The sequence below is a fragment of the Poecilia mexicana genome, unplaced genomic scaffold, assembly GCF_051168715.1.
Source record: "Poecilia mexicana isolate PSO_F unplaced genomic scaffold, ASM5116871v1 scaffold_14, whole genome shotgun sequence".
Classification (NCBI taxonomy): domain Eukaryota; kingdom Metazoa; phylum Chordata; class Actinopteri; order Cyprinodontiformes; family Poeciliidae; genus Poecilia; species Poecilia mexicana.
The window spans coordinates 16,649,250-16,664,445 of NW_028263383.1; the positions used below are offsets into that span (position 1 = coordinate 16,649,250).

The window sequence follows — 15,196 nt, forward strand, 5'->3', positions numbered from 1 at the left end:
ATCTATTCTGACATACCAACAAGGCAAATAAGTGGGAGGAACAACCTCCAATATTTTTGTATGTATAATGTTCATAGAAAGAGAAAATTAAATTTACATTTGGGTATCAAATTGTTTATTGAACAGTATTTCCAGCTTCACACTACAGAATATCCATTACCAGACCTTCTGAATCTGACAAACCACAACCACTCAGCAAGAACTCTGTTCCCTGGCCAGCGAGGGGGGAAGACATGAAGACATGATGATTGGAAACCGGAACACACAAAAAAAAAAGCCATTAAAGGAAAACTCTGATCAGGTCACATTAAACATCCACAGCCGAGTCAGGTTCTGCAAAATTGAGAGCAATGATGGTTTCTGACAACTGTCATGATGATGTCCAGACATATTGAAATGATCTGGTTTAAACTAAGCCATAATAAAAAAAGCAACATTCCCACACACCAACTCAGTCTCTTTGTGGTTTTAGATTCATCAATCACCGAGTGCTTAACTGCGTCATACCACCGTCCTTATCAGATTGCACACTAACAACTATGACAATCTCGTTCGACACTATTTGCAATTGACAAAGCTTTGCAGATCTTCTAGGAACTTGATGTACTCCTTATGCTCGATGGCCGTGCTCAGCTCCGTGAGCTCATCAGCAAAAGTGTTGTCGACCCCACGGTCAGCCAAGTAGTCCATCATGTGGTCATACAGAGCCTGAAAACAGACGTAGCAGCTCTACATGAATGTTTTTCCAACATACTATGCTGCATAATAGGTACGAGTTCTGCTCATACCCAGTCCAGAGAGTCTGTGTTGAGAGTGTAACTGGTCTCCTTCCAGTCTGAATCTCCCTCCGGCTGGAAGCTGACCTCCCGGATGGCAAAGATATCGCTCTCCTCCTCACCCTCACCATGGCTCATCTACAACACACACACACACACACACACACACACACAATTCAGAAGCTGTAAATAAAAACTAATACCCAATATCTTGGCTTCTAGGAGATTTAGTGGGTTAAATTTAAGACTTTTCACACAACTGTGATGCAAGTTTAAAACTTCCAGGACTTGTAAAGAATACCCAAGTTAAATTAAACGAAACTTTTAAGTTAAATACAACTTTTTTTTTATTTTTTTTTATGTTATCTTATTTAAATATTTAAATTTTTTTTTTACCTCATCTTCAGGAAAATGGCAGTCAAACACAAGGGAGTGTTTGCCCCCCTGTTTTGTAACTTCAATGACAAAGTTGGGTGTTGACACAATTTCTGGCTGTAAAATGAAAACAGAGTTGTCATGAGGTAGACGTTCATATTCACAGACAATTCTATCATTCCACTTCTCAGATGAATAAGGAAATATAAAAACAGCCAGCAATTATTACATCAAAGAAGCCAAAAAATGTTTTGGCTCACCTCGTCCTCAGGAGATTTCTGCTGCTGTCCCTGCTCCACCTCGTCCTCAAAGTTGGGAGGAATACTGTTGTTGACGTTGAATGTCACAGTGATTCTATAGTAGGGGTGGAAAAAAATAAAGCACATTAAAAGAATGACTTTTCCCAAACCTACTTTTTTTTTTAACTGCAGCTAATGCTTGCAGTTCTTTCTGTTTCCAACACTGGGAGCACTGGTTCCAGTGCAGAACCAACTCTGAGCCGAGTCAGAGGAAAGAACTACTTTCATCAGAAAGCGGACGTAAAGAAACCAACAACAACAAAAAAAACTACATTGTTGTAACAGCCATAAAACGGGTTCGATACAGAAGCTGGTTTGGTGGAAAGACGTTTAATAGAAATATTGGCTTCCTTACTTTTCTCCAGAAAGTTGTTTTGTGAGTTTGGCCTCTGTGCCGTTCATCTCCAGCTCCCAGCCTCCTGACATCTTAGGGAGAGATTTGTTCTTCTGAATCTTCTTCTCTTCCTTGATTTCATCCGACAGGAACTCACCAAACGCTTTGTCACCTGTTTTAAATACGCAACAGATAAATGAAGACAGTCAGACTAACCAGCTAATATCAGATCGCTGTACTCCCAGCCTTAGTATTTGAAAACAGAACAACAAAATGGTGGTCATTCTATAATTCTTGTGTAATTCTCTATATTAAAATTGAAATATGACATAAATATCAATGTTATTGGATTATAGCTGTAAATATCTCTTATTTTAGGAACAGTGGAATGACGTTTTTCATTTTGAAATAGAACAACTGGGTCATAAATGTTATGATAATATCTTACTAGCCCATGTCTAGCTGTGACTGACTCAATTTGGGGAAAAAGTAGTGTTCATTATTATAAGCCTACACTCATCACTAGATAGTAGATACAACCAACAGGCTAGAGAATTAAGTCAACCTAATTTTTCTTGATCAGATGCTCAAATACTCTAAATTTTCTAATTTTATATATTTTTATTTAGATATATTAGGTGAACCAGAACTAATTTTAAATGCCAGTAAATGCATCCATCCACCTGCTACCTATACCCATCATACTCTATTTTGAGTTGACAAAAAAAACACTGAATGATTAACGCCAATTGCCTTATGATTCCTGCATTTTTTGTTGCACTTAAAATTACTACAATTATCAAAATCTGATTGCATTCATAGTAATGTGCCCTTAGAAAATAAACCGGAACAAGTCTGATCAATGCTTCTATCCAGGATGCTACAGATGCCCTACATCACTTTCAATGACGTCCTTGTAGAGACATTCGGCCCTCACCAAGCTGTTTACTGTTAGTACATAATAAACCATATGAACTTGGAGCTGTATTTTTCTTTTTTAGGCGTTTACAGTTCTAGCTAAAAACAACATATTTAAATCTCAAGGTAAACGGCAGCTAATTAGTGTAAGGATACCGTTAGACTTTACATGAGACAAGAACTCTACACAGGTTACGTTTCACGTGTTTTTAGGAGCCCAACAGATGGCATTTAATTAGGCTCCGTTATTTAAAGTATTTACTACAGAACTGAACAGCCAACTGGTTGGCTAACTCAACTAAATGAGTCAAATGCATTAACGTTACCTTCTGTGTGTAGTCCTCCACATCCACACGATACTGACGGATTTAAAACTTTCGAGCTCAACAGCTTGGGCCTGTATCCCGACGAAGCTCCGTTGTTTTTCAACATCCATAGTGAGCGGGTGAACGGCCGAATCGTAGCCGAGCCTGGAGAGCGCAACGTCGGGCAGCTAAGCGGCAGGGCTCGCGCTGCTGACGAAGCGGCTGAAGAAAGGCGAACAGCCGCTCCCACCGCGCGGACAACCGATTTCAGCATGGCTGTGTGGATATAAGAAGCTTTTTAGAAACAGGATAATTAAGCTTAAGACCAAAGAGCCCGCTGTGAGCCTCACGACTCCTGCTGCCGCTACAAGAAATACGCTACACGTGTGGAAGGACACATTGACCTAGCTTAACTTTGACGTTTGCACCGGAAGTAATACTTTAACGATTAAAAAAAGATTTAAAAATATTCTGTTTATCCAAAACTAATCTGAATATATCAGCAATTTACAACTTATCAAAAAGGAAGAAAAACCTAAACAAACAAACAAAAAAAACCTATTTATTTAAAAAGAAAAATCATTTGATCAGCGCCCCCTGTGGCTACAATAGATACTACATGAAGCGGTGCTTCTGCTCCGCCAGGATGGTTTCATAATTTTCGACTCTTCTCTCCTTCAATCAGTGACTTAAATATCCAATTACAAATCAAATCTAGAATGTCTGCTCGCATTAAAACTGATATGTTTCCAACTTGGTCATGTGTCTGATCATGAAACACAGTACCATCACTTCCTACGTGATGCATGATGCAATCCTTGGCATAAATGAATAAACGTGGAGCCCATTTTTACCATTGTAATAAGAGTAAAAACAATTTGTTACGGTTTTTATATTTTTTATAAATTTTTATTGTTTCTGTTTTATATTATGTGAAAAGTAATTGATTATTAACAGTACAAATAAATCATATTTTTGACTAGATCTAAAATAACTCGTGTCTCAGAATTGTGAGACATTATTCCATAACTGAGATACCCAAGTCAAAATTATGAATGTCTTCTAATGATGACAGTGAAAACAATGGAAAAAAATTAGACATTTTTTCATAAATATGAGAGATGCGTTAAAAATATGCAATATCTTTATCAAAATGATGAGATACAATAGTTAAAATAAGGTAAGAAACTGCTTGGAAAATGTATGTCAATATGTACAGGGGATTTATTTTTACAGAGGTGTAGTATCTCTTAAATATAACTAAATTAATAGCAAATCAGTTAATTTTGTTTTGAGAACATAATTCAATACTTTCACATAATAAACTTGTGTTTTGGACAAGTGTAAACAGTTTTTTTTATTAGAAACAACTTTGGTTATGCAAGACTATAACAAATTCTTATCATATACAAGACACAGTTTATGAATTGATTCAATTCTTGCATTTGTTCTTATAAATTACATGCATGCACATGAAGTATTTGCTGACCTCAAAAGCTTCACCTCTAGTTGCAGACATCACAGTAAGAGTGATGCCTTGGAAATTCAGTCAAAAAAAACAAAACAAAAAAAAAAAACTGCAGCTTTAATTCTCTGCAGGAACCTCAAAATACATCAGCTACAACAGTTGGAATTTGGTGCATTTTTTAAGGTTGTATATACATATATATAAATATATATAGTACAAACCTGAGTCCACAGTAAAAAATAAAATTGATATTTTTCAACATAACTTATATTTTAGATATTTTACTTTTATGTCCATGCACTGCATACATTAGATGTCTAGCAGCTACAATAACCCAGCATCTGTGTGTTGTCTAGGTAACAATCCGTCCCAATACACACTGAGGAGTAGAGCATGAAGAGAAAAGGCAAGCCACATCCTCTCACATGCAATGTCCAGGTTTTACATGCACGAGCCAACGTAGCAATGCCATCAGAATATGGAAATATTTTCATTTAATTCAAACGTGAATTTCTGTTCTGTCGAACAGATTATGACACATTTTACTGTCTTTGCAGAAAATTCTCAAAGACTATCCGTATAAACCTAAAAACTACCTGCTGAGAAGGTTGAGGACGTCACTGATCTTCAAGCTAACGTTTTGAAGGCAGTCACTGCTATAATCCAGATACACTGAAACGTGCAGCCGAGGTCCAGAAGTTTGGCTCTTCTGAGTCCTGCCAACTGTGCTCCAGTGAAGTTATATGTGCCCCTGAAATGCATGCAGATCCTGAAAGAGATTTGTACAGCTGCATTCAGACTTTCTTATCCCATGTCAGCTAGGATGTAGTGGACCCCAAAAGGTTTAAAAGTCCCTCATTTATTCAAGAGTGCAATCCTGTTAGCTCCTTGTGAGGTGCAGCTTGCGGCCAAAGTACTCCGGCGCTGCATCCAGCAGCCAGTCTGCGTCGACCAAGCACAGGTCTCTCATGTAGCAGCGGGACGTGTGCAGCAGCTCGTTGAAGACCACGTACGCCGGCTTGGCCTGGAACAGGACGGAGGACGGGTGGATGGCGACGGCCTGATGGGTGTCCAGAGCCAGGTAGCTTCCGTCGGGCTGCAGCTCGGCGGCGTTGATGAACATCCCATGGGCGAGGCAGCGGCGGACGCTCCCCGTGTCGGCCCCGCAGGACTCGAGCTTCAGGTTCAGCTGGGAAAGACAAGCGCTTTGTTAAGCCAAAAGATCAAGTACCTGCACTGATCAAGCAAAACGAAAAAGAGTTGGATCACAAATTTCATCGCATTCTAGTCTCGGAAAACCTGGCTTATCTTCAAAGAAAGAGAAAAAAAATCACAACGAACTCCTTTAAAACAAACCTTTCTGACACACAAAGCCTTTGAGTCATGGTTTCTCAAAAATGAATCACCATTACTATAGTAATAGTAACATAGTAATGAAAGTGTATGTAAAAATTAGTTGCTGTTTTCTTCTCAAAAATGCCTTGTATATAGATGTGCTAATAAAAAAAAACAATTACTGTCATCGGGAAAAATTGTAATCAATCTCAATATTATGACATTTTATGAAAAAGTCTGAATTCTTTTTTTTTTTTTCCATTTCTCGAATCCTCTTCAGTAGATGTGAGACCCTAATTGGCAACTTTAAACCGAGGTTTATGACATGTGCTCAGCATCCAGACTGTCACGTAACCACAAGTGTTGTTTGTGAGCATAAAGTTTCTCAGGTAAGAAAATTTGTTGTTTTACTATTGTACATTGTCTGTGTGTCAATACAATCAACTCCATAAAATCCTTCACCGCTCTCTTCTGTTACCCACAAAGGTTAGTAGTAGAAGAGAACCTTTTTTGTTGCCAGCGTACTTTGACTTTGCTCCCATACACCTTAGATGTATCGGCAGCTTAAAGTGACTTTTTAGGGCTGTTGACAGTTGAAATAGAGTTTCACTTTTGTGTCGTTAGTAAAACCTTTTGATAGATAACATACTGAGGTGCAACTAAAACTAATGAAAAGAAAAACATGACAAACATCAGTAGAAAAGTGAGACTTTCAAACTGTTTCCATTCACTACTAATACCATGTTTTACATAATATAAGCTATTATTCTGGTGACATAGTAGAAAAGTAACATTTATAGGCACAAAGTGACAGTGATGGTTGAAATTTTTCAACTGGTGAGGTGTTACAAGTGGTTAATCATGATTTAATCAATGGTGTGGGTGCCGGTCTGTTTGGTATCTATCCTACTCCTCACAGACAATATTTCTCCTAAATTTCACAAGAACAGAAATTTTAGAACCCCAACCTGAACATGGAGTCTTATTTTAACAACAAAACAGGAATTGCACAGTTCACATAGAAATAATAATTAAAAAACTACTGAAATGTAACTCTTAGATGTGATTCTGATAAGCAGATTTGTACCTTCAGACAGATTTCTCTGAGCTGAGCCTGAACGTCTTTCACCAGGCCCATATTCCTGCTGTTGACAAAGTTTTCCCGACACCACTCCTACAACACAACGCAACTCAAACTGGTTAGCGGTGGTCATTCTGGACATTTTGGGGAAAATCTCTCCTCGTCACGCCCACCTTGTTACCGCCGACTTTCTTGAAAGCTCTGTAGATGTTGAGCAGAGTCATGTGATCTCCCTCGCTGGAAGTGAACTTCTTGCGTGCCGCGAGTACCTCGTCCCGCCGGCCCAGAGGGTTGAACAGGACGGTGTCCACCGACAGCAGAGACACGATGCTCAGGATCTCCTCGGAACAGGAGAAGTCCGGGGACAGCAGGATGGTCTGGCGGCACAGAGGAACCCGCATGGGGAAGCGGTGAGATACATTTGCTTTAAATTTTGTTCATGTGATGCCGTTGGTTCCAAATGTTCCCCCATGTTTGTTCTAAGTCTACAATAGAAGTAGAACTGAAATGATAATTCAGGTTAATGGTGATAAACCGATTATAGAACTAATCGTCAACTAATTTTGCAAACGATTAATCGTTAACAGGAGTATATGAACTCAAAAAACCAGTCGTTTGCTGAAAAAACACCCTCAGAGCAATTATTAAGCTAAAACTGTACAATATTTTTGTACGTTTTGCATTTAAGATAAAAACCTTCCTCGACTTTAAATATATTCTAAGAAAAACTCCAAAGCAGGAGTTTTTGCTTCACCTGCTTCAAATTCTGTGAAAAAACAAACAAACCTCCAATTGAGCACCTTTTGCTATCCGATTATTAATTGAATAATCCAAAATTAAACAGATAATCCCCATTCTGTATTAATGCTAAAAATCAAGCACAAAGGCCTGAGTCCTCAGAGTATTTTCTTAGCTGCAGATGCATTCAAGTGAAAAAGCATGAACTAAATGAATGATAAATTCTTGCATTTTAAGCCGCATGTTAATTTACTTAATTAAAAAGGAACTGAATTATTTATTTGCATCTTTTAATCCATTTCAAATACTGAATAAAAAAGGCTTAAGAGGTTAAATAAAAAAACTGCAGAATGTACCAATTGTTTTATTCAATTAATCGATTATTCATCAGAATAATCGTTCATCGCCGCCCTATATAAAAGCACATTGCACCTTGGCATATCTGGGCTCCAGAGGGAAGCTGGCCATCCTTTTGCCCAGAGCAGTGAGGAGAACCTGGCCGTCCTTCCTCTCCACAGCCCCCAGCAGCTCCAGATGCTCCACAGCAGAGCGGACGGCCTCTGGGTGAAACAGGGACACAGCGATACCGACAGATCCACCGCATTAAAAAACCCCCCAAAAACAAACACAAAGCTCTGAACAGGAATGACTGAGCAACCGCTTCTTACCTGGAGAAGGTTTGGACATAAAATCAAAGTTCATCACATCAGGAATGCCCAGAGCCATAAGCTGCAGCATCACACCAGCTAAATTACACCTGGAGGACATAAACACACTCAGGAGAGAAAAGCTGCAGCAGAAAAGCCTCTTCCATCAGTCTGACCTGAATAATTCAGAAATTCCAGCAGAGGAGATTGAGCATCCTACCTCTGGATCTCAGGCACAGTCGTGGGGATGAGGTTGTCGAATTCCTGTTCGGTGTAAAGCCGGTAGCAGAAGCCGGCGTCCTCCCTGCCAGCCCGGCCGGCTCGCTGCCACGCTTGAGCCTTGGAAACTCGCTGGACTGCCAGCACCTCCAGACCGCTGTCTGATGGGCAAAACGCATCGGAAGCAACGAGGTTATGTGACGTTATGTGTTTTCTAAATACTGTGAAAGTATACAAATTACTGCTGGGCAATAAATAATTTTTATCCAGTCACTGAATTGCTTTTACAGGACTCTGGCCCTCAAGTCCTGGATTTGGAGATCCCTTTTCTAGATGTTCAAAAGTGATGGACATAATTTAGGGGGTTAAATATATACATGCCCCACTTGTTCAAGAAAAAAAATATATAATCTTTAAAAAAAAAATGCAATGGCATTTCTAGTTGTAAGTTGTTAAAATATGGAGCAGAAGAGTTTATGAATGAAAACGTGCATGAGGCTGAAGCCTCTCACCAGGATTGAACCGCTTGGCCTTCACCATCCCCGTGTCGATGACGTATTTGATCCCAGAGATTGTGACTGATGTTTCTGCGATATTGGTGGCGAGGATGACCTTCCTGCAGCCCTGCACAACAACGAAAAGCAGGAACCGTTCATCAGCGTTTAAGACGCCACAGCCAGCTTCCTGCCGTTTTTGCTGTCAGCTTTACCTTGGGCGCTGGCTGGAAGACCCTGAGCTGCTGAGCTGGGGGCAGCGATGCATACAGAGGGATGACCACCATGGGGCCGCAGCTGTCAGGGAGATGCTTTGCGATGTCTCTGCACGTCCTGGCCAGAGCCTCGATCTCCTCCTGGCCTGTCATGAACACTAAGATGTCGTGGGACTGCGGTGCTTCCTGCAAATAGGCGGCACGGAAAAGCTTGTCACAATGAATCATCTAACACAATAACTGGGCTGATTTCTTTATTCCAGCCAACTTTAGTCCTGATTTATCACTTTTAACCAGAGAATGAAGGACAACCTGATGGATCTGGAAGACAGAAACGAGGGCAGCCTGCACATAGTCCGTCTGGGGCTGCTTGGTGTAGTAGATCTGAATGGGATGCTGCCTCCCCTCCAGGTACAGCACAGGCGACTTGTTGAAGTACTCCGAGAACAAGTCCACGTCCATCGTGGCAGACATGACGATGACCTGCAGAAAGGAGCTGCTTTTCAGATGCTTCTGGATTAAAAAGGTACAAAAAAATAAATAAGAACTGACAGCGGACGCCTCACCTTCAGGGGAATCTTGTTCAGCTCCCTGCGTCTGCGCTGAGCGCTCTTCACCACGCCGAACAGCACGTCGGTGTGCACGGTGCGCTCGTGGGCTTCGTCCAGGACCACCACGGTGTAGCGCAGCAGCATGGGGTCTCCGATGGCCTCGCGCAGGAGCATCCCGTCCGTCATGAACTTCAGCTTCGTCTCGGGCGAGGTGACATCCTCGAAACGCACCGTGTAGCCAACCTTAAAGGAGAAGTAGTGCACATGCAGCAGTGAGGCTTCAAGATAACAGTAGTGTGCTTAAATATTATTTTTATCAATCAAATCAAATCTGTTTTCATCTGTAAACTGGCAAATTGCATCGTTATGTATAGATGTTCAAGATTATTTCCTTTTAAAACGTACTTATCGAGCGCAGAGAAGGATAGTTATAGCGATTTTAGCAGTTTGTTGATGGGTTTTTATCAGTACATTCAGGCACAACCAGACCTTTGAGAGAACATTCATGATTTTGACACGACCCAAAATGAAAATGAGTTTGACACCAGGGTTTTCCACAGTGTATTAAAAGCCTGGCGGGCCACCAGGCTTTACTTGTGCCCCCACCAGGCTATTTTATTCAAGACTTTTTAAAACATTTGCATTTTTTAAGACTTTATAGTTGGTGTTCTCCCAATCTTTCAATAACACATAATTATCCAGTGATATTTTCAAATTTCCTGTTAATTTCAAACATTTTTTAACTCAAAAACATGACGGTGGCTGAATGACTGCCGAGCGCACAACCACTGGACTTAGCAAGTTTTCTGGAGGAAACCTCGGAGGCCACTGTCCCACAGCATAATTCTGCCACCGCTATGTTAAACACTGGCGACGGTGTGTTCAGGGAAATGTGCAGTGTCAGTTTTCTGCCACTTAACAGCACATCCATAAAGTTGTGATTGTAACTATTAATAGAAATTCACTTGGTATCCAACCTACTCCTCTCAAGACAACATTCACAAAAAATATTTCTTCAACTGGTAACACTGAACTTTATTTAAGGGTATCAGTGTATAGGTAAGTGAATATTTAACACTGTAAACCAACTTTGTGTTAGTCTGTCTCTCTGGTTATATTATGAAAAATGCAATACCAGCTTCCCAAGCTGAGTCCTCTTCTCCTCGGACACCCTGGCTGCCAGTGAGATAGCAGCGACCCGACGTGGCTGGGTGATGGCGATCAAGCCCTGCCTGCCGATACCGGCTTCAAACAGGTACTGGGGGATCTGAGTGGTCTTCCCGGAGCCAGTCTCACCTGGAAGAATGGAATGGGTCGTGTTTAACATGACAAAACCACAGAAACGACATTATCTGCGCAAGACATGCGACGAGGGCAGGAATATTTCCCCAAAACTACAAAAAGTTGAAAACAAATGAGCGTTTTTCTCTTTCGGTGGTTATAAAAGCCAGCGGCGGCTGTGGCTGAGTTTTACCTATAACAATAGCGTTATGAAGCTGTCTCAGCTCGTTCACTATCCGAGTTCTCGCCTGGTAGATTGGAAGCTGTTTCCTCTGGACGTCAATCGGTGTGGTCACATTTCCTTTTCTGGGCAGCAGCATTCCAGGTTTATTCTTCTCCAGGCGGAAAAACACGGACCCCGGCTTGAATTTTTTAGCCGGAGGAAGGTCGGGGTCATGGGGCATGGTCTGGAGGAAAGAACCGGGATAGGAGAACCTCGGCGGCTTCTTGTTTAGGTGAGCAGATACGTCGAAAAGTTTCCTCGTGCTCGCTGACTGGACGCGCGAGCGTCAATGCGGATGTTTTGCTACATCTGCAAAAACGTCACCACGTGGTCGAATTCAAGCGCACACGTTTGACGTCACCCGCTCGTTTGTTTTTTTTTTTTTTTTTTAAATCCTTTTTATTTTTTATGTCCTATTAAAAGTCGCTTTTTTAAATACAATTCTACTAAATACACAAAAAATAATAATAAAAATGAAGAGGGCAAATAATTAGGACCACATTCACCAAGCCCTGACTCCATATTAAAAGTTATTTATATATTATATTGTGAACCTTTATTGACCTAATACATATGTGCGCTGTCTGTTTTCACGTTACTCTAAATAAACGTGTTTCATCGCATGCATAAACGTATCACAACGTTCCCTGTAATGTTAGCCAACAATAATGTAAACATGAGCGCCTCCCAGAGTTGTCCAGCAGAGGGCGACATAAACCATTGACAGATTTAAGGGATTTAATCAGTATTTACTGTTTTCTGTCAAACGTGTCAACACTGTAGACAGACTATAAATCATCTCTTTTTCCCCACTTTTCCTGCACTACTGCCTTTTGACATGATGCGTATGGATGGGTCAAGCCCACTGCTCTTTCCTACAATTTCCTATATCCTTACTATATTTGAAATGTTTTTTGTTCATAATCGTATAAAACCAGCCATCATTTACATCGTTTTAGAGATTTTACAATGCTTCACAAATCATTTAAGTGTAAAGTACATTGTTAAAGCTTCTTTAATTTAAATTTTTTTTTTCAGTTTTATTCAAAATGGATTTTTATAGTTTCCTCTCTGAATTACTTGTTTGAATCCACCGTCATTTCCCCTCTACACTCAGTAATATCCCATAGTAGTCTATTTTTATTTGTGGAGCTGGAGTGCCATTTGCTACATATTGCTGTGTATTTTTATTACAATAAAGAAAATGAACCTCTCTGTGCATCCCCATGACCTCAGCATTCCATAATGCATTTGTCAGTGTGGGCCTGGAGCTCCCACAGGATGTTGGCCCTGCCATTTTGCACCACCTTTGACTTTGGAAATGTACAAACATACTCAACACATACTCCCTTGTCAATATTCCTGCCATTTCATAATGGCATTCAGTGATGAAATACAGAATAGGAAACATCACTGAACTTTCTCCAAGATGTCACCCTTCAGCCTGGGTGTACTATTAGCATCCTCAGGGAGCTGAGCCACCATGAGCCATCACCTTCTGTGCTGCAAGCATATTGTTCTGGAATGAAGAAATTATTGAAAAGACACACTCCACCCTACAACTGAATGTGTGTCACAATGTGCATTAAGTGAGAAAAAAATGACATCCCAAACGTTCTTTATGAAAAATTTTCACATTTTGATGTCATCTTTGTCACCCATGGAAAAGAACACCATTTACTTGCACTTATACGACAACATTGTTTTGCCATTACACAAATGATAACAACAAAAAATGTTTTCCTGATTCAATCTTTGGAGGATTTGCTGGTATTTTGTGGATCATTGCTTATTGTGCAACATCTAGCTCTGCTTCTGCTTTGATTTTTCACACTGTTTAAAGATTACACACATCTTTCCTCAGTCAATAAGTGTCTGATGTCAGCTAAAGCGCAAGAAAAAAGATGACAGTAATGAACTCTTCAGTAACTATTCGTGTTGTTTAGTGAGATACCACACTTTTCTTTCTCACTTGTTCGTTGCTCTTTTTACTTCTTTTCGATGGTTGTTTTCATGAGTTTCTCTAATCATTAAAAAGCATTTAATAACAAATTTATTTCACTTAATGATTTTTTTTATCTAATTGTTGTCCACTGGTTTCTGAATCCTGAAGTCAGCCTAATTGGTGTTTTTATGGCTGTAGCGATTTCCTATTGTACTAGAATATGGTGATAAAATTATATTTTCATATACTTTGTGTTTTGCATTTTTTATTTATTTTTTTGTCAAAGTTTCTTACCCTGACACTTTAAGATAAACAGAACAAACAGTATCACATACAGCAAAGTAGAGAAAATGAAAGAAGGAACAAACCCTCCAATGTCTAGCACACTTATCCTCACAGGGGTCACCAGAGGTCATCGGATGAGAGGCGGGGTATTCGTTCTGCAGCCGATCGCAGAGAATAAATCTGAACATATCAAACCTCTGCCACATTTTGCACAGGTAGGAGAAAATAAGGACATAAATTAACACTATACTTTCCATTTCCCCTCCATCACATGGGCAGGCTGTCACTCTCTGCTTCACCTGCAAACATCAGTTGTCTTAAGGAATGAGGTGTAAAAAAAACCCTTAAATACCAGAGTTATTGTGTCAAACCGTCTTTCGGAGCAGCGCTCCAGTTGAAGCACGCTCCGCCATCCGTCACGCTGCGACGTTACTTCGTCAGGCTCTCTGGACTATTACAATTGGAGGAAATGAAATGGTTCATGCATCAACATGCTTAGATATTCCAGAGAAATTGGTGTTTGTAAGCAGGAAATTGTGTAACAAATTCCGTTTAATTTGCTTAGCACGAATACCGTTCTCTCTCCTGCCACGCCCTCTGCTGATACGTCAGTGTGCTTCACTCTGCTGACCTGCAATCGATTTCTTTCTCTCCACATTGCTGAACAAATGCAAATGCTTTCCTGTTGAGGTTTAGTTAAAAATCTCCTATGAGACAGAAGCAGCGAAAGTTAGACCTGGCAGTGAATTAAGATAACCTCTGTCTCACTACGTCAACAATACACACCCATGCACTGTTTTCATTAGTTGATTTTACCGTCTCCGAGCTTTATATGTGGTTCTCCAAGTTTACCTGGTGTTTGTGTTTCGGCTTCATCCAGAAATCCTCTTGGTTCGAAGCCAAAAGCTGGCAGGATGTGGCCTCTTGCGAATATAAACTATATGCCAGAGAAATTCATCATGAGGTTCAATGTTTTTCATCATTTCAACTGTGACAACGCAGCCATTTATTTGGCATAACAATATGATATATCCCACCCACTAACAGGTGCCACCATGAAGAGATATTCAGTGGTATAGCTGGTGGCTATAATGTTGTGTCAGTGTATGAAAGTATAATTGTAACCAGGCTATGATCTCTTAAAGCGGTTCCAATGTTAACATACTGACTTTTTCAAAGTACTTTTTAAGTGCTGTACTTTCTGGACAAGTTGCAGTTTTCATGATTTGGCTGGCCCTGCTACTTGTCGTCCAGCGCTACTCATTATGTTTTTCCTCTTCATGCTGCATTTTCTGACTGATGCATCTTCTGGTGCGACTTACGGTCTGGAGAATAGAGTCTTTACCCAAATATGGACAAAAATCTTGGGCTTATGTGACACTTCCCTACTTACTGAAAAAAATACTTACACATGTACTTATGCTGATGGAGGACCTTTAATAACAATTAAATCTACTGCATGTGTAGCAGAGTTAATTTTATTTATTTATTTGATTTTTCGTTATGAACCTTCTCAAAACTCATTTTCTTTGAATTGACATGTCTGTTATCACCTTTGCACTCAGCAGTTATTTCTGTCTTAGATTGATTTTATTTTGGTGGAGAAGCTTTTATTTTCTTACTTCCTGTTTTGTGTCACATCCTGTGTGTTCCCGCTGCCCTCAGATTGCGCTGAGCTGCGCTGGGGAGAAATAAGCTACAGAACTG

General features: G+C 40.2%; 2 protein-coding genes across 2 annotated transcripts; both read right to left on the reverse strand.

Moving 5' to 3' along the window:
• Positions 1 to 98: 98 nt before the first annotated feature.
• On the reverse strand, positions 99 to 3,429 carry c1qbp (complement C1q binding protein). Its single transcript, XM_014989036.2, has 6 exons — positions 3,029 to 3,429; positions 1,806 to 1,956; positions 1,412 to 1,505; positions 1,173 to 1,268; positions 789 to 914; positions 99 to 708 (listed from the first exon to the last, which is right to left on the reverse strand). The coding sequence occupies exons 1-6, from the start codon at positions 3,279 to 3,281 to the stop codon at positions 559 to 561; spliced, it is 870 nt and encodes a 289-aa protein (XP_014844522.1). The 5' UTR covers positions 3,282 to 3,429; the 3' UTR covers positions 99 to 558.
• Positions 3,430 to 4,333: 904 nt separating this feature from the next.
• On the reverse strand, positions 4,334 to 12,497 carry dhx33 (DEAH (Asp-Glu-Ala-His) box polypeptide 33). Its single transcript, XM_014989035.2, has 12 exons — positions 11,230 to 12,497; positions 10,891 to 11,051; positions 9,771 to 9,998; positions 9,517 to 9,687; positions 9,205 to 9,390; positions 9,008 to 9,119; positions 8,497 to 8,656; positions 8,298 to 8,386; positions 8,062 to 8,189; positions 7,065 to 7,268; positions 6,898 to 6,984; positions 4,334 to 5,664 (listed from the first exon to the last, which is right to left on the reverse strand). Exons 1-12 carry the CDS (start codon positions 11,438 to 11,440, stop codon positions 5,356 to 5,358), a joined length of 2,046 nt encoding a protein of 681 aa, XP_014844521.1. The 5' UTR covers positions 11,441 to 12,497; the 3' UTR covers positions 4,334 to 5,355.
• Between the last annotated feature and the right edge of the window lie 2,699 nt (positions 12,498 to 15,196).